Genomic DNA, 19,531 nt, shown 5'->3' on the forward strand with positions numbered 1-19,531 from the left:
AAGAAAATTTCTTTTTTTCTAGAATTGTCTAGTTGTTCCGCTGCTGTTTATCCAATGACCCACTGTTTTCCCCGGGTGGCAGGAAACTACTTTTCCATGTACATAGTTCACAGTGAACTCGTCTAGTTTTGGACTTTGCATTGGATTCTGCTGACTCGTCCGCTCGTGTTCTAGTTTTTGTAGTTTTAGTTGATGCTATTCCATGCTGTTTTAATGTTTGCTTTCGTGGGTCTCATCACTCTCTCATTTTGTCCCCCAGACAGTTCTAGTTTTTTGGTTTTAGTTAATGCTATTCTATGCTGTTTTAGTGTTTGCTTTCGTGGGTCTCATCACTCTCTCATTTTTTTCCCCCAGACAGTCCGTGGCTATTTCCGACTGCTTAGCTCTCCATTCCTGCAGGATCAGCCTCTACAGTGAGAAAAATAACTCCATTTTTCTTGGTGGAACATAGGACATTTATAAATTGAGTACTTGTGGGGGTTTTCAGGTTTTAAAACCAATGTTTTGTTTGTTTATTGAAGAACCATCTTGGAGAAGGTGCTGTGTGTATACTGGTAAAACTGAAGCAGCACAAAAGGGCAGATGGGAAAATGTGAGCTGACCTTTCTATTCTGAGCCTCACCCTCCCTGTTGGCGTGTGTTCATCAAGACATTCTGAGCACATCTGAGTGTGGGTACTCACACATATAGTCGTAGTATTTGGGAGGATGAGACAGGAGGATGACCGGGAGCTCAAGGTCAACCTAGCTATATTTTGAGTTCCAGCCCAACCTAGGCTACAAAGTGAGACCCTGCCCCCCACCAAAAAAAAAAAAGCACTCTGCCTGCAAAATTCTCTATGTGCATATAGTCAGTTCACTCTGACCCAGACACCTTTCTCCCCAGATGGCTGCACGCCACACACACTGTTTTATTTTCCCCACCTTGAAATATGCACCGGAGAGCATTCCATGCCAGTACAAACAGATCTGCCCATTCCCTTTAAGGGCTGCATGGTACTTGACTATATGATGTAACTAGAATTTAAAACGTCCGCTACTGATAACAACTTACTCTATTTCCACCTTTCAATTTTTAAACAACGTTGTAGTGAATATTTTTCTTCATATAACTTTTATGTGAGAACATTCCTAAAAGCAGTCTCCAGACACAGAATTATCATCTAGACCAGTAGTTCTCAGCCTTCCTGATGCTGTAACCCTTTAAAACAGTTCCTCATGTTGCTGTGGTGACCCCCAACCATAAAATTTATTATTATTATTATTATTATTATTATTATTATTATTATTTGTGTTTTTTTCGAGGCAGGGTTTCTCTGTACAGTTTTGGTGCCTGTCCTGGATCTTGCTCTGTAGACCAGGCTGGCCTCAAACTCACAGAGATCTACCTGGCTCTGCCTCCTGAGTGCGGGGATTAAAGGCGTGTGCCATCGCTGCCCAGTATAAAATTATTTTTGTTGCTACTTCATAACTGTAATTTTGCTACTCTTATGAATCATAATGTAAATATTTTTTTTTGGAGATAGAGGTTTGACAAAGGGGTCATGACCCACAGGTTGAGAACCACTGATCTAGACAGACTAAAGACGTACTCATAACTGACAGGCATGGTGGTGTGTGCCTGTATATCCAGCCCTTAGGAGGCTGAGCCAGGAGGCTCCCAAGTTCAAGGCCATTCTGGGGTATGCAGTGAGATCCTGTCTTAGCAAATAAACAATACAAGCAAAGAAGTATACTGACAATATGAATATCTCTAGCCTGTCTAACTGTTCCCTTACAAATGGCTATGCTAGAGACAGATGTCTTATTTTTATTGCTACAACTGAAAAAAAACCAGCTTACAATTTTCATAAATACTGCTATATTGCCCTACACATCTTAAGGCTATTTATCAATTATCTCCCACTTGAATTTGCCTTCCAGTTGGACTATTTTGTGTCAGTTACTATAAAAATAGATTTTTCTATGATTAAATACTGTGTAAGTTTTGATCAAATAAATGCCCCCTCCCCCACTTCTCATGCAGATTTTCAGAATTCCCAGGCATTGGTGATGTTGTTGGGTAAGAGTTTGGGTGTGAGAGCTGCTGTTGTAAGGAGGGCTCTGCACCCTTCGGGCCCGGGGCAGCCTGTGCTACTGGGGTTTCTATTTGCCTCCAGCCTCCACTGAAGCAAGATGAGGACTTGGATGTTCAGGCTTCCAGCACCATCTGTGGATTAAGTGTCAATTGTGTATAATTTTCCTTATCTGTGCTCCTCTGTTCACAGCAACAGCTAGCAAAGGAAGACAAAAGTGCCACAGGTCTTGACTAGATATTTCCTAAGGAGGCTGCAAAGGAGAAATCCCATCATGCAGTTCTGCAAAGCTTACGGCTAAAAATGTTCTTCTGATGCCTCCTCTTTTAGGAAACAAATTCACTCAGTCTTCTTTGGTTTCCCTTTCTCCCCGTTTTTCGATCCAAACGGCAGCTGTTCAACTACATTTCTCACTCCTGAGAATTCTAATGCCATCTTATCTCCTGATCCTGCTTTTCCTTCTCTAGATTTTCATTCTAGAACTCTTTTTTTTTTTGGAAAACCATTTACTTCTTTTGATTGTGTTCCCACCCAATAAAACCAAATCATCCCCTCTGAAGGGGAAGAGGGATTACAAATACTCCTGATTAATTTTTATGTTCCAGTCATAACAAAAATAATGCTCATATACCAAGCCAAGCATCACTCACATGCTATTTCATAACCAACAACTGTACCCCACACTGCCAATAGCACCATTTGGGAATGGAGACACTGAGGCCCGCCTGAGGTTTGGTCATTTGCTCAAGGTAACAGACTTAAGGCACATTAAAGTTACCCACTGGCCCTGCTCTGTTTCCTGGGTCCTTAAAAATGTGTGGCACCAAGTCTCAAGGGCTCAGGAGTAGTCTCAACTGTGTTTCTGCCTGGTGCCCTATTTTGATCTCTGCTTATCTAATCCATGCACTTCAGTCTACTAATGCCCCTTGGTCCCACCTCAACCACTAACCTGACCTCTAGACCTGGCATCATGTCACCAGGCTGGCAAAGCTTGGCACTGTAGGTATCTCTGGATGGTACCACTTCTCCTTCAGCTTCCCTCCCAGGGGCAGTGTTGACAGCTGCCTGAGTTCCCACCCTTTGTCTAGGGCTTTGTGATTCAGTCTAACCCTTGCTGTCTATTGCTGCCCCCAAAGACTTTTACTTCCAATTCCGTTTTCACCATGAACTGCCTGCCTGGGGGGGGGGGGGGGGGAGCTGTATGCAGCTGTGGGCCGGGCTGCTGATTGGACTGATGGCAGATGTTGAGGCAAGGCATCAGTGCCAAAGATTTACCTGTTTCTGCTGTGCATCACCAGTGCTGCTTAGCTGGCTGTGGGAGGATGACATGGTCAAAATTTGGGGCCTTGGTACTTGTAGTGGAGGTGGAAACTCTATCAGTGGGGACAGAAAGTGACACAAATGAGCACAGAAAAGTCCATGCAACTCTGGGTGGTATGAAGGAAGGGAGAGTGACCATGACCATCTAACTGGGGGCCTTTGGCTCCAGCTTCTGGGAAAGGAAGGGGCTCTTCTTGGCTATGTAAAGGCTTGTACCCTCATGGGTCCCACTGTCTCCTAAAGCAAAGTTTCTTTTGTATTTGGGCCAGTTGGTAGGTGCCCAACCATGCTGTGTAGGTGCCAGCCATAAGAGACTTTACTAGACCCCCCTTTCCGTGTGTGTGTGTGTGTGTGTGTGTGTGTGTGTGTGTGTGTGTGTGTGTGTGTGTAGTTCTAACCCTAGGATGCTTTCCCATCACGTTTGGGAAGATTCATGCTATTGGCTGCCTCCGAGCCTGGTTCTGGAAGCAGCACCGCCCTAGTTCTTCTGAGCATTTGGATCAGGCTCTTCTACAGAAGGGACTGCATGGTCCCAGAGGCAAGGTGGGAGTGAGCCTGGAGTCTCCCCCAACTCCTTTGCTTAGGGTGGTCACATTGTCTCTTTCAACTTAAGACATACTGGGAGATGACACCATTGAACAGAGGTAGAGACTGGGAACACAGAACACCAGACAAAGGATTTGTGGCCTCATCCTCTGGGGCCCTCAAGCATGGAAGATCATTGGTGCTTTATTATAGATAACAAATAAAATCTGTCCCCCACCACCACCGTGTGTGTGTGTGTGTGTGTGTGTGTGTGTGTGTGTGTGTGTGTGTGTTTGGTTTTTGAGATAAGATCTTGCTAGGTAGTTGTAGCTAGTTTTCCTGCCTGGCCCACAGTCAGGACAAATCTCTGTCACCCGCCAGTCCCACAGCTGCTCAGACCCAACCAAGTAAACACAGAGACTTATATTGCTTACAAACTGTATGGCCATGGCAGGCTTCTTGCTAACTGTTCTTACAGCTTAAATTAATCCATTTCCATAAATCTATACCTTGCCATGTGGCTCGTGGCTTACAGGCGTCTTCACATGCTGCTTGTCATGGTGGCAGCTGGCAGTGTCTCCCTCAGCCTTCTGCTTCCCAGAATTCTCCTTGTCCCGCCTATACTTCCTGCCTGGCCACTGGCCAATCAGTGTTTTATTTATACAGAACGATATCCACAGCTTGGCTAGTTGAGATTGGCTTGAAACCTACTAGTTACCCAGGCTGGCCTTGAACTCATGACCCTCTGACTTCCATTTCCTGGGTGCTGCAACATGTGATGGTTTTAGAGAACAGTGGTTAAAAGTCTCAAAAGCAAAAATTGTATGAACTTTATGGTTTGGCAAATATATGTCATCTCTAGTGTCTTCAAGAAGGTGAGAAAGGAGATCTAGGTCCCATAACCAAATAAACCTCAAACTAGAAATGCTGCTTGCTTATTGATTGTCATGCCATGGATGGTGTGGGACTCCCATTGACTGGTTGAGATAATCTCCTAGCCAATCAATTAAGCCTGTATCAGAGCCCACCCTGACCTGACCTCCCCTGCCAGGAGAACCCTGAGAGCTCAGGGAAGCATGGACAATGCAGGGACTCTCTAGGACAGTGGTTCTCAACCCATAGGTCACGATCCCTTCTGAGGGTTGAATGACCTTTTCACAGGAGTGGCCTAAGACCATCGGGAAAACAGACGCTTATATTACAAATCATAACAGTAGCAAAATTACAGTTATAAAGTAGCAACAAAAATAATTTTATGGTTGGGAATCACCACAACCTGAAGAACTGTATTAAAGAGTCACAGCATTAGGAAGGTTGAGAACCACCTTTCTAGGCCATAAGCAGGAGCGGTGGAGAGCCAAAGCTCACAGGTGTCTGTAAGGAGATATGTAGAGCGGTCTGCTCAGTAAATCACCGCCGATATTAGTTGGGTGCTGGAGACAGCTGGAATCACAGAGAAGTAAATGGATACAAAAGATTCTCCATCCTGCCAGGGCCACACAGAACTGCTGGACAAAGACAGCAAGACACATTTCTAACAACAGAACTGGGTTTAGAAGAATTGCCTGACTGCCAGAAACGAGAAGAACAGGAGCCAGATTGAGGAGCTGTAGGGGTTAGGGATCAGGACACAGGCTCAGGAGCAGAGGCCAAGCTTTGAAAGTCCATGCCTGAAGAAGAGAAAGGCTGTCTCATGCTGGTGGGAAGTGAGGCACTGGATGGCACTCCTACATAGAACTGGACGCTTTAAAGGACTACTCCATTTGTGAACATGGGACAAGAAAACCTTCCATCAGGCCTTTGGGGAAGTGGCAAGGGGCTTCTCTGGGCACCTTCGTGACCCGGACCCTTGGGTTCTCACATGCTTAGGGGCAGTAGAGTCCCTGTGTATTCCAGCTGTGCAGTGTGCAGTCCAGAGCGAAGGGATTACATGACTCAGGTGGGACCAAGAGAAGGAAGAACAAGGTCACTCTGTGAAGGTTTTCTTCATCAGAAAAAGTCCATGAGGGCTTCTTAATTTTAATTTTTCTCTCTCTAGATAAAAAGAAAATCCCACAGGAGGTAGATAAAGCTTCCTAAAGCAGAAAAGAAACAAAGCAGTTCAGTGGAAAGGAAGAGCTGTCCCTGTGGTCCTGTGGCCACGGAAACTAAATGAGGCCTTGTCCATGTTGAATGTTACAGAGGTAAGGCAGTCTGCATGGGAACGGACTGGCATGGAAGGAAGCAGTGGACTCCAGCAGAGAGGCATTCCACCCAGTTGGGCACTGTCTACAGAGACTGAGAAAGGACCAAGCAGTGGTGGGTCAGCCCAGGTCAGGGACAGCACCAGGAGCTCCGGGACTCCAGAGGAGGAACAGCAGACCCATGCTTCCTAGAGAAAGCACCACTGAACTAAGACCAGGAGCTGCGAGCTGAAAGGAGTGGGAGGAAGGGGACAGCATGCTATCAAGGTCTGGGTGACTCAGAATGGCAGTCAAAACCACTGTAGTCCAGGGGCAGCTTGTACCTTTTCAGTCGAGGGCAGAGAGTTCCCAGAGAGAAACAAAGTACCTGTAGGGAGACGTGTGTGGGTGTGTCTTCTCAGTGGAGATGACATGGTCCCTTACCCAAAATCTACTCTTCTTTGGTGCAATTGCCCACCCATCATGCCCTCTTCCCTTTGCCACACGGTCCTTATTTTTAGTTTTGAAAACACAATAAGATTATATATATAAATATAAATATAAATATAAATATAAATATAAATATAAATATAAATATAAATATATATATATATATATATTGACCTCAGGGCCTTTGCATAAACTTTCAACTATACATGACATGATTTCCCTCTCTATACTTTTCTTTTGGGCCATAACTTAAATGGTTATTACTCAGGGGGATCTTCTCAACACCCACAACAGAGTCCTTTTTTGATTCTTAGGCCTCTTTAAGTCATCACCACCTGCTTCTTCTCTTTCACCACAATTTATAATTATTTACTAATTATTTATAAGCCACTCATTTTCTGGGGATTGAACCTACGGTCTTGCATGTGCTAGGCAAGCTCTCTCCCACTGAGCCACACCCCCAGCCCTATCTCTGTATGTTCTTTTCTTATTTCTGTTAGAATGTAGACTCATGAAGGAATCTTTGCCCTTCCCCCCTTCCCTCCTCCCAGTCTCGCCTCCAATTCCTTCTTCTTCCTCCCCCTCCTCTTTCCTCTTGCCTTTCCTTCCTCCCAGGGAGCTGGAAGATGACCACAGCTGAGAAGGGGCTCTTTAAAAAGAAGTGGTTTTGATCCTAACTGGGGGATGGCATGGCTCTGATTTTATAAAGCTGACCCTTCGCAGCAAGGGTAATTGGAAGAGGAGAGGACTTGAAGGCAGGACCACCAGGAAACTGCGTACACAAAGGATAGGCACTTAGATGTGAGGCATGTGGTGTTGGGGGGCTGAACAGAATGAACCTAAAAAGGAGGCAGAAGCTGGGGTGTGGTGAATATCAAGGATGACACCTGGCTCTCTAGCATGGATAACTGGGTGAATGGACACCATCTTTACCCCAGTATCCAGCAGAAAACCAGACACCCAGTCAAAATTTGCAGCTACTGACTTACAAGTGATCGAAGTAGGGTAAAGTGTCCCTAAGCAATGAGCTTGCATGGGCTCTCTGGATGCCACTCCCACCTGGAATGATCTTCCATTCCTCCTCCTGTCTGGGGTTATCCATCAGTGGCCTGCCAGGCTAGCCAGACCTCATATTTCTTTTTGTAAACATTGTTATATTTTTTTTATTAGTGTGCATACATTGCATGCATCCATAGCATTCAATGTCATATTTGAATATATGCATACAGTGTGCTAATCAAAGTCAGTCATCCTTTGTCTCCCCTCCCCTTCCCAGCACTGCTCATCACTATTCTACATTTAGTTCTACTTCCATAAGTGTCTGTTCATGAGGGAACATGTATCTGACTTATTTTACTTAACCTTATCATAATGTCCTTCAGTTCCACCCAAACTCCCCTCACCCTACCCCAAAATCAACTCAAAACAGATCAAAGACGTAAAAATAAGACCCCAAACTAGGAAACTACTAGAAGAAAATGGAGAAACAACACTTCAAGGTGCTGTAAACAGGATAACCAAATGGGATTACATCAAATGAACAAATCCCCCAGCAAAGGAAACTTTCAATCAATGGAGCAGATAGACATCACGGCAAAGGAAACTTTCAATGGAGCAGAAAGACATCTACAGAACGGGAGGAAGCTTTACCAACTGTTCATCTGACAAAGATTAATATACTAACTATTTAAGGAACTCAGAAATTCTGAACAACAAATCCATCAAGTCATCCAAATTAAAGATCAGAAAATAGGGTTGGAATGATGGTTCAGTCTGTAAAGCGCTCTCTTCGGGAACATGAGGACTTGAGTCTGATTTCCTGTACCCACATAAGAAAGCTGGTAGCACACTTGTGATCCCAGGACTGGGGAGACAGACGGGAGGAAACTTGGAGCTGACTGGCCAGTTAGCCTAGCCTAATTGGTGAGTCCTAGGTCTCAGTGAGACACCCTATCTCAAAAAACAAGGTGATGGCTCCTGAGGAATGACACCCAAGATTGACATCTGGTCTCCACCTGTATATATATGCATGCATATACTCCTGTGCCTATTTGTGAATACACACACACACACACACACACACACACACACACACACACACACCCCTACAAATCAACTGGAAAAATTATCAAAAGAAGAAATACACATGCTAACAAAAGCAACCATGTTATTTTCAATTCCCAGGCCCCACTGGGCCCCAGGAAGCACTGGCCCCTCTTTCCCTGCAGAAGGGGTGCATATTCTGCCCCCCCCACTCTCTAGCCTGTAGCGTCATCACCACCAATGCCTCTGCAGTAATTTGTCAACAATTTTCTTGGGACTTTACAGTTATAGTAACAATAAAGCTTGTACCCAACAGAATTATTATAATTCCTCACTGCTAATGTGATTAGTAATTTTGTTCATTTGCGTTTGAAATCCATTAGCATAAAATTTATATTCAATAATGCCCATTGTGGTTTTTAACTCTTGTGAAAATGGCTGTGAGGTATAAGTCCATAATAAGGAAAGCACAAAATGCTCTTTGTGGGAAAAGAGATTTTAGTTGCATCGTGCCTGGAATGGGGCTCTTTGATAGAGGATATAAGTATGAAGGGTTGGGGACAGAGAGTTTGTTGAAGTTTCAAACAAGCCCTCTGGTTACACAGAGGACAGATTTCTATTCTAGGAGAATCTGTCTTCTTGCTCCTTTTAATGTTGTTTCCTCCCTGACTTACAGAAAAATATAAGTTGTGTGCTTTCAGGGAAGGGTATTTAAGGCCATGAATCTTTTGGAACTGAAGGGACCTTGAAATTACTGTACTGAGCTGGATTTTCAAGGAGCTAGGAAACTGGTGCCACTGCCAGCTGAGGCTCCATTCAGAGCTGGCAAGAAGTGGGATGGTGGGGTGTGGTTGGGCAGGTACATAGGTGGGAAGTGGCTACTTGGTGTAATGGGGACCATGCTGTGAAGTTCACAGCATTTTCCATGTTGGAATCCTCATCAGATGTCTGCTTGGAGCTCTATAATTCATACACCAGATTCTGTGCATAGTCTTTGCAGCCAGACAAACTTGGGCTTGAAGTCCTGGGCTTTTCTGTGATTGACTGTCCCTTCTCCTCATCTGTAGAACTTGAATACTAACATGGGCCTCTCAGATTTGGATGCAAGGAGAGTTAATGAGAGATCACCAATACATAGGAGGCTGGAAAAGTGGTGTTAGGTTAACACACAAGCAGGAAGACTTACCAGCCGGGTCAGGCAGGCTCCCTACAGCAAGCTGGTTAAGGTCACACCACACACACATTTTCTGAAGTGGGGTATTCTAAGCATCGAAGTTCTGTCCATAATTTTCAACCTTTTAACTGTTGTGACAATGAGACTTTATGTTCACCAATAAAATATAATTCCAATTTAAATTTTTTAAAATGTATTGCGTGTGTGTGTGTGTGTGTGTGTGTGTGTGTGTGTTTGTATACATGCCACAAGGCACATATGGAGATCGTTCAGAGGACAGCTTTAAGGAGTTGGTTCTCTCTCTCCATCTTTACATGTGTTCCAGGGGTTGAACTCAAATCTCCAGGCTTGCATGGCAGATGCCTTTACCTGCTGAGCCATCTGTCTGGCTCACAACTTCAGTTTTGAATGATTTCTACATATGTCTCTCATGTCAGAAACCTCTCAAGAATGTCAACAAGCGAGACTGGCTCTGTTGGGACGACACCTCGATCTTGAATTCACTTGCTAGCTTCATCATTTCTTTGTAACAAATGGTTTTCAGCATCCCATTCCTCAGAGCTGGACGATCACAATTTCATGCCTGAGAGCTAGGAAGTGGACCTTTGGGATCCCAGACAAAGGGTCCCCAATGGCAAGCCAGACACAGTAGTGCCAATATGGAGGGAGCACTCATGACTTGGCTATAGCCTGAAGAGTTGTGTCACTTGTGAGGTGCTGTGGATATCACTCTGTATAAATAAAATGCTGATTGGCCAGTAGCCAGGCAGGAAATATAGGCGGGACAAGCAGAGAAGAGAATTCTGGGAACAGGAAGGCTGAGTCAGGAGACGCTGCCAGCCGCCGTCATGAGTACCAATATGTAAGATACTGGTAAGCCATGAGCTATGTGGCAAGGCATAGATTTATAGAAATGGATTAATTTAAGATATAAGAACAGCTAGCAAGAAGCCTGAGCCATTAGGCCAAACAGTTTAAATAATATAAGTATCTGTGTGTTTATTTTATAAGTGGGCTGTTGGACTGCCGGGGCTTTGTGGGACCCGGAGAGAAAACTGCAGCTACAGTGAGGAATGTCAGAGGCAGAGAAACCAGGCAGTTAGAAGGTTGACACTGTGGGCTGGAGATGTAGCTTGGTTAACTGCATGTTCTCCTAATATACATGAAATTCTAGGTTTGATGCTGAGCACTGAATGTAACTTGGCATAGTGGCACATGCCTGCAATCCTAGGACTCAGAAGGTGGAGAAAGGAAGATTAAGAGTCCCAGGTCATCTTCAGTTACAAAGAAGGGTGATCTGATAATTAATACCATGCAATGTTTCATCCAACATTTTATTTTCTCAAACAAGTAGAAGAGACTTCAAATCAAACTGAGGAGAAACACAAGCTCATTCTGAAGCTTCCCTGCCTCCAGCCTATAGTCCAAAAGGACTCCCCAGGGCATGATGAAGGAGCAGGGTGACTTCAGTTACATTCAATTCAGGATTGCAGACAGCTTGGAGTCCAGATGGTAGATTTCAGGGAAGCACTGGGTCTGGGCTCTGCTCACCTCCTCAGTCTGTTCAGGCCTCTGAGCACACACCCATCAGAACACGACAGGGATGCCATGTATCTGAGGCCCCCTCCATCATCTTGGGAGATGCAGGGCAGGAGGAAGGAGGACGGTGGCCTTTCAGTGACCTGCACTGTGACATGGCCACACCCAAACACAGCTTGCCTTTTCCTTGTCCTAGAACAGCTGGGGCCAGGGAGGCATGGCTGCCTGAGTCGCTCTGTCATGACAGAGGGGCTTCTGGGGGAATGACAGCTAAGACTAGGCTATATTGCTCAACAGCAAACCACAAAACTGCTATTCTTCTAAGACCCTCTTCTCAACCTCTATTTGCTATTAACCAGCCCCAGCTTTTGATGAGGGATGGCCCATTGTCATGTAATCACATTGACAAGAATAATAGGTCATTTACCCTGCTTTCCTCAGTAGATGCTAGGACCCAGATAATGGGGCAGCTCCTGGACCCCTGGCTTCACACAATATGGCTCACAAAAGTCATATCAGTACATGACAATTATGACTAATGACCAGCGAATTTATCAGACACTTCAAGACACTGTTGCAAAACACCACATGCCAACACATAAAACGTCTATTTTCAGAAGCGACAATTTGCTTAGACAGCTTGAACATTATCCTCCACCCTCAAAAACCATAGTATGAAACCATAAATCACCCTTTTCACTCCCAGGAGACCAGAGTTCTGTCACCCCAACAAGCAGAATACAGAAGCTAGAGGATGCGTGAGTTCAGGGAGAGAAACTCTCTAATGCAGCCCATAGAGCCTGCCTCAAGCCCACCCCACTGCATATTTCAGGCTCCTGGAAAGGAAACCCACGTATGCTCTGACCTCATTTCTAGCTGTTGGTTGATCTGGGAGTCTGTCCTTACCTGTTGTCGAATCTCTTCCTCCATTTTCACTGGTGAGCCCAGTTCAGCAACCTGTTTGACACCTTCACTGGCATACCCTCCATACTCCCACAGCACGTAGTTCTTGGAGTGGGACCCGCCAATGATGGCAGACCAGTGATTGGCCCGACCTGGAAGTCAATCAGGATGCAGATATCAGTGTGACTCTTCAGTGATGGGGAGGGGTTCTGTTCAAAGGCTCTGGCGGTATTGATTGGGCATTGCCCTGTCTTAATCTAACACTCCTCAGGGATTAGACAGAAGTCTGGAGATCATGCAGGTGCCTCAAGGAGACAGTCCAGGACACCTTCTGTCTAAGGGGTTCTCTGAGAGGGGGGCAGCTGAGAGAATTGGAAATGTTGGTCAGATTTGTAAGGTAAAATGGAGAGGAGGGGCTGTTTCTGGCAGCTCAGAAACATGAATTAACAGTGCTCTTGGAAAGCCATCAGTAATTCAGCGCTGCAGGATCACTGTCAGGATAATTAGGAGGTGATGCCACAGACGTAGAAGGAACCTGCTCACAGATGGCATTGTTCTAAATGCTTTAGGAGTTTGTTATTGGAAAGGATGTGGAAGCCACTGAAGGGTTCTGATCAGGGCAGCGGCATGGGTGCATTTGAATTTCAGATAAATCCCCCAGGCAGCAGGGTGAAGAATGCAACAGAGCGAGCAGAATGGCATGGAGATCTTGGGAGGTGAGCAAAGACCTGAAGAGCTGAAGTGTATGTGGGAGGTGGCTTTCATTCCCAGGACCAAACATGGCTTTCCTCAGCTGACTTTTATATACAGTTCCCATATGAGGAGTGAGCAGGCTAGCCACATTCAGAGGGTGGGGCAGACAATCTGGGTGTGTGGAGGTGGCCACCCACCACAGTGACTTGGTGATAACCACAAGGGATGGTGGGCAGTAGTGGGGTGCAGGAGGGATCTCATGTACAATATGAGGAAACAGCAATATTTGAACAAGACCACCATAGAACATGGCTTGAGGGTTTTTTTTTAAATCGAAGTTCCTAAGGAAGTGGGGAACAGGGAACTGCTACTCAATGGCAGTACCACTGCAGGCTTCTTTTTAGTTGCAAATACTACAGATATATCTGTATTTACTATTGGCTAAGTCACATACACTTCAAAGGACTGGCTCAATTCTCAGCCATTCTTTGGTTGGTTTTACAAAGTCTCAAATTAAAGAACATTTACAGGCACAGTGAAGGGGAAAATTTGAATGAGATAAACCCAAATGACACTTTTGGTTAACCACTGTATGTCCTAGAGTGGACAGAATGCTTCACTCCATCCCACCATGTTCAAAAAGGATTCTGAACAGGGCCTGGTCCTGTTTATACAACATCCGTCGCTCCCCAAAAGGCTTTCTACTCTGGAGGCATATCAATTACATGTATATAAAGCCAGGTGGCACCTTCCCAGCCTGCTGAGGGCAGCCACACCCTCACCCCAGAAGATGACATCACCTTGTGGGTCAGCCCAATTGTCATTATTTCCTATATATCAGAGAAATGCAACCTTCATGTTCATCCCAAGAAAATCCAGGTGGAGATGTGGCCAGCTATTCCTATAACTTGTTTCCTGAACAGTAAGAAAGGCTTAGCTGTCATCTAAGCTCCTAACATATTTGTGAAGGCATGGCCTGGTAATCCATGGTAAGCCTTTGTTTGAAGATAAGCACAGGGAGACTGACTTCAGCATCTCTTGCTTCCCGCTATGCTGTTACACTGAAATGCCCCCTACATTAAGGATTGTTCTAGCCGAAATTCTGTATCTGAGGAGCATTATTATTCCCTCTGTACTGTCTCGCGTGGCTTGGATCACTTTTATTCCTCCTTCATGATTTTCCTGATTAATCTCAATTGTCAGCTTGATAAAGTTTAGAATCATTGGAGAGGAGAAGCCTCAATTGAGGGGTTGCCCAGGTCAGATTATGAACATGTCTTGGCGGGGACTTTCTTGATTACAAATTGATGTAGGATGACCCAGCTCACTGCGGGTGGCACCATTCCCTAGGCAGGCAGTCCTGGGCTAAGAAGTCTCACTAAGTGAATGAGTGAGCCAGCAAGCAGCATTCCTCTGTGGTTTCTGAAATAATTTCTGCTTGCTTTATTACCCTGACTTCCCTCAGTGTTGGACTGTGACATGGACATGTAAGCCAATGATGTTTGTCACAGCAACAGAAAGGAAACTATGACAGTGATGACTCAGAAGCTTCGCAAGACCACCTTCAGCTGACTTAAGCGCCTGCCTCCTGTGTCCCCACTAGTACAGACCATATTTACTATTACTGTAGTCCTAGAGTAGGACAGATTCCCATGAGGGAAATCTGTCTTCATCCCTGTTTCTGATGTGCACTTTCACCTCATGCTTCCAGAAGCATTTTACACAATCAAATGGGAAGGTGCCTGAAACACTGGGCACACGTGGGCACAATTTAATTCAACACAATTAAGTTCAAGTTCAGTTCAGCACCGCTCCTGACTCCTACTAAGCTAAGGACTCAGTTGTGCTCTGTGTTGTTGAAAAACAAAGAGCAATAAGAAGAAAGAAAGGCACTGGGCTCTTGAGCCAAGCGACAAGGAATCCATCCCACCATTCCCATGTCCTAGCTGTACAAACTCTCAAACTAAGCTTCTTTATATACCCACACTTCAGCTTCCTCTTTCATACTCTGAGAACACTTACCATACTGACCTGTTAGGAGAGTTAAGTGAAATTATTAAAAAATTGAGACACTATGTATGACATCACCCCAGCACAGAACAGACACTCAATAAGTGTGGCTTCCCCATTTCATGGCTGTTGGAATGGCTTCAAAAATGAGAAAGACGTGACGCCTACCCTCACTTCACTGTGAGAAATAAACATATATATTATGGGATGTGCTAGAAAGAAAATGGGAATGAGCACAGTCACAGGGGGCCAGAAGAAGGACCCAGATGGATCTCTCTACCTTATCCATTCAACTTTCATTAGCTAAGTGCCAAGCACAGTGGCAGGCCATAAGGATTGACATGAATAGGACATGGCACTTGCCCTGAGGGACTCAGTCTGGGGTGTGGAAACAGATGAAAGAGCAGATTAGCTATGATCCTGCTCATCAGGGTTATCATACAATAACACAGGGGATGGAAGAGCCAACTCCAGATTCCTTAAATTCAGCGAATCAAGGTCAAGAAGCTGGTGTGCAGAGAAGCAGGCATTCTCAGAGGGGGATCTGTCTTTGAGTCTCTTACTCTCTTAAATAAAATTTCACTCTAGGCATTCAACCTGCTAAGCACCACATTTGTTAGTTTCCTGGAGTGACTTTGCAGCAGAGCACCTGCCTTCAAATTTCAGCACTGTGCCTTCAGTTCAGTAAGATCTGTGTAAGGCACTTGGCTGGGGGGAGGGGCGAGACCACATCCTCCCGGGGGAGGGGGCAAGGCAAGCACCATGGGAAGACAGTTGGCATTAAAATGGGCATCAATGGCAGAAGAGCAGCAGTCACTCAGGTGCAAATTGGCACAGGGAAAGAAGCATGGTAACTGGAAGCTAGAGGCTTGTGATTATGAACTATTCATTCAACCTCTGAGAGTCTCACGTTTCTATTTGCATTTATTTGTTTGCTTCATGTGGTTCTCAGAACAAAACCCAGAACCTCACACATTCTAGGCAAGTGCCCTATCATTCACTGAGCTACATCCTAAGTCTTCCTCCCTTTTAAAATAGGGGTAACAGTTACAAGTTTGACCATCTCCCAGATTTGTGCAAATTAATTGGGCTGGCTTTGGAAGGAACTATGAAGCTGTAAGATGTTTTCACATCACTTCAGATAGAAAGCCCCTTGGGAATGTTCTTAGTATCACCAGGGGTGATAGTGGGGAGGGAGGGAGAAGGAGAGGGAGAGGGAGAGAGAGAGAGAGAGAGAGAGAGAGAGAGAGAGTAAGAGTACATGTGCCCCATGGAAATGCACAAGAATCCAGGGGCTGGAGAGATGGTTCAGTGGTTAAAAATTGAGTTGCAGGGGACCTAGGTTCAGCTTCCAGCACCCACATGACATCTCACAACTACCTGTAACTCCAGTTCCAAGGATCCTGACACCCTCTTCTGGTCTCCATGGCACTGTATGTACATGGTGCGCGCGCGCACGCGCACACACACACACACACACACACACACACACACACACACACACATATATGCAGGCAAACCACACACACATCAAAAATAATATGTCTTTAAAAAAATCCATAAGAAAGTTGGAGAGGAAGCATTTTTTCCACTGGAAAGAGGGCTCTCAGAGGTGAAGAGAAATGGAAGAAGGTGGCCAGTGGGAAGATGGTGGGTCAGTGGGAGCAGGGATTCTATTAGCAATGCACATAAGGGGATCAGACACCTGTTAGATGCTGCTCTCCTAATGGTATCTCCACTATAACCTTATCTCCATGTTCTACATGAGCAAACTAAGCCCCATAGGGTTTAAGGAGGCCACCCAAGTTTACAGACCCAGAGAGGGGGAAAGCTAGGCTTCAAATTTAAGTGTACTTGACTCAAGAACACTTACTTTCCTCCTACATCCCACGACCGGTCAACAATGAAAGAGAGCCTTGAGTGGACTGGAGAGTTAGAACAGCAAGGGATTAGACAGGACAGAAAGTCAGGGCTAATTACAGAGCTCTCTGAGTGCCTATGTGGTCAGTGGCCCTATCAAAGGGGGAAATACGGTGGGAGATCTGTTGGTTCATGTGTTTGAACACCTAACCCTCAGCTGGTGGCACTGTTTGGGAGGTTAATGGACCCTAAGAGGCAGTATCTGGAGAGTAGAGGTAATCAATGGGGCTGGACATTTGAAGGACATTTGACTCCCTTTTGGTCCCACATCTGGCAGACCAGCAAGCTCCCATGGACAGATATGCATCAGCTACTAAGCCTTCTCTACCATGTTGGAGTATTCGCTCTGAAACTGTGAGCCAAAATACAACCTCCTTTCCTTAGGTCACTTCTGCCCAGCATTTTGTTACACTAACAAGAAAAATTAACTAATACAAGATGCTGTCAGAATTCTTTTACATGAGGAAATCTGACTTAGGGAGTTTCATGTAAATTATCCAAGGAGATGAGTGAAGACTCTAAGATTCGGAGCCAGGTCTACTCGGTGCAGGGGCCAGCTCTTCTTTATTTGTTATATCTGGTGGGGCACACCCAGTATCAGGAAGGGACAGGGTCTAAAGGTAAGGAAATAAAACAGAAGGTGTTCAACATTCCTTGCCTGAATTTTTAGGATTTGATTTGGGGCAGTAGCAGAGGAAGTGGAGACAAGGGGCTAGGAGATGAGGCAATAAGACAGAAGATTGTGGACTAGGGATGTCACTAAATGAAAACTATTCATCTGGTTAGCATAAGAGAGGCTCTAAGTTCAATCCCCAATAACACACACACACACACACACACACACACACTGACTCTGGGATGTAAATTTTGGTAAAGTCATTAAAACTCTTGTTCTTGGGATTAGATCAATGTAGATGAGAGTCCTGGTTCTGGAACGTCCTAAATGGAACAAGTCAACCATTCTCAGCCTCTGCAGATGAACACCTGCTGTCTTAGTCAGCATTTTCCAAAGACACAGAAGCAGGAGGTTGTGGATGCATATACAAGAGGTTTATTATAAGGAGTTGACTCACTCAGACATGAAGACTGTGAAGTCACAAATATACAGCTAGAAACCTGGAGACAGGGACCAGACAGTGGTGCAGTTCCTATCCTTCTCTGAAGGCCTGAGACCCTTCTGAATGTGCAATTCTAGCCTTCAAGCCACCAGTTGGCTCAAGACCCAGGAAGACTCAGTGTTACAGCTCAAATCCAAAGAAGAAGCGAGAGAAGGGTGATGTGACCAGTCTTCAGTGCTGTTCTGAGGCTGAGGACCATTAAATAAAAATAGCCAATAAAATTAAATCTGAACAGGGCATGACAAAGTCAGATCAGTTTCTAAAAGGCATGATGGCCAAGAGAAATGTGCTTAGGCAACTGGGTGGTCGTGAGAACCAGTAGTAGGCTGAGAAGACAGAAATGCTGGGTATAAAAAAGTCTGAATCTGGAATCATCTAGATGGGACCCAGTAGCATAGTACTAGCAGAGTAAAGTAGTCAAACAGATTCCAGTCAGCTGGAAGGGAATAAACTCTAAGAAATAAGGGAGGGAAGAGAAAGAAGGCCCAGGCACGAGAAGGTATGGTGATAAAGGGTAAGATTAATGCTTGTAGATCCCTGAAAAGGATAATCAGGATGTCATTCCCGTTATCTCCAGTGAGAAAGTAAGGCCTCAGTCTTCAAAGGCAGAGGAAAGCCAGAGACTATTATTAACCCTTTCTCCTCATAGGGAAGGGCAGAGTTGGTTGGTCTGGATGTCCCTCACTAGTTCCAGTAGTGTTCAAGTAGCCTACACCAGTCTGGGTGCTGTGTGGCTATTTCCTTGGGATTAAAAGAAGCTCATAGGACTCAGGAAGTAAAAGAAACTTACAAGTCTCAGGAAGCTTCTAAAACCTGTAAGACTTACAGGGCCCAACCCCAATGTTACATAAGCAGTAATAATTACTGGGGATACAAGAGACTCTGAATTGCAGACTTGCATGCTGAGAGTGCCAGGGACACAGCTTTCCTGAGTTGTCACCCATGCTGAGGTGGGGGTCTTCGGTAATGCTGCTGCCTGTGAGTTACCAACTGTGAGTTACCTGCTTGAATGAGAAACATCCTTCATGGTCTCAGGTGTTGGAATACTTGGTCCCCAGTTGGTAGCATTGTTTGGGGAATTTTTAGGTGGTACAGCCTTGCTGGAGGAAGTACGTCACTAGGAGTGGGCTTTGACATTGAAAGTCTTGTTCTACTCCGTTTCACTCTTTCCACTTCATGTTGATAGTTGGAGATGTGAGCTTTCTACTCTGTCTCACCTCTGCCACCCTGTTTCCCACTTGCCACCATGATTCCCTGCTACGGTGGATTCTTATCCCTCTTGAATTGTAAGCTCAGGTCAACTCTTCTATAAGTTGCTTCAGTCATGGTGTTTTGATCACAACAGCAGAAAAGTAACCCCTCACCCTCATTCCTGTAAGTAACAAGGGAAGTCATATAAAGCAGGCCTAAACTTGTATTTCCAATAGCTTAGAGGAAACTTCTGTGGGACAAGCTTGTGGGAAACTGTGAGGAAGAAATGATCACACGTGTGAATTTGTGATTCTGATGGCTAACCAAGTGTATTTGTCCAAAAAGCCACTTCAGGGTGATATCTTGAATATATGTATTCACTATTATATACACTGACAGCCTCCTTGGT

General features: G+C 45.1%; 1 protein-coding gene across 1 annotated transcript in view; it reads right to left on the reverse strand.

Annotated features, from left to right (window-relative positions):
- Spon1 (spondin 1) overlaps window positions 1-19,531 on the reverse strand; it is a 292,692-nt gene that overhangs the window by 107,853 nt on the left and 165,308 nt on the right. Inside the window, exon 6 of the mRNA XM_052761491.1 lies at window positions 12,194-12,342. Within this exon, the coding sequence (XP_052617451.1) occupies window positions 12,194-12,342 (149 nt within the window). The remainder of the gene's footprint in view (window positions 1-12,193; window positions 12,343-19,531) is intronic.

This window comes from Peromyscus californicus, unplaced genomic scaffold (genome assembly GCF_007827085.1).
Source record: "Peromyscus californicus insignis strain IS unplaced genomic scaffold, ASM782708v3 Scaffold_4__1_contigs__length_199733344, whole genome shotgun sequence".
NCBI lineage: Eukaryota > Metazoa > Chordata > Mammalia > Rodentia > Cricetidae > Peromyscus > Peromyscus californicus.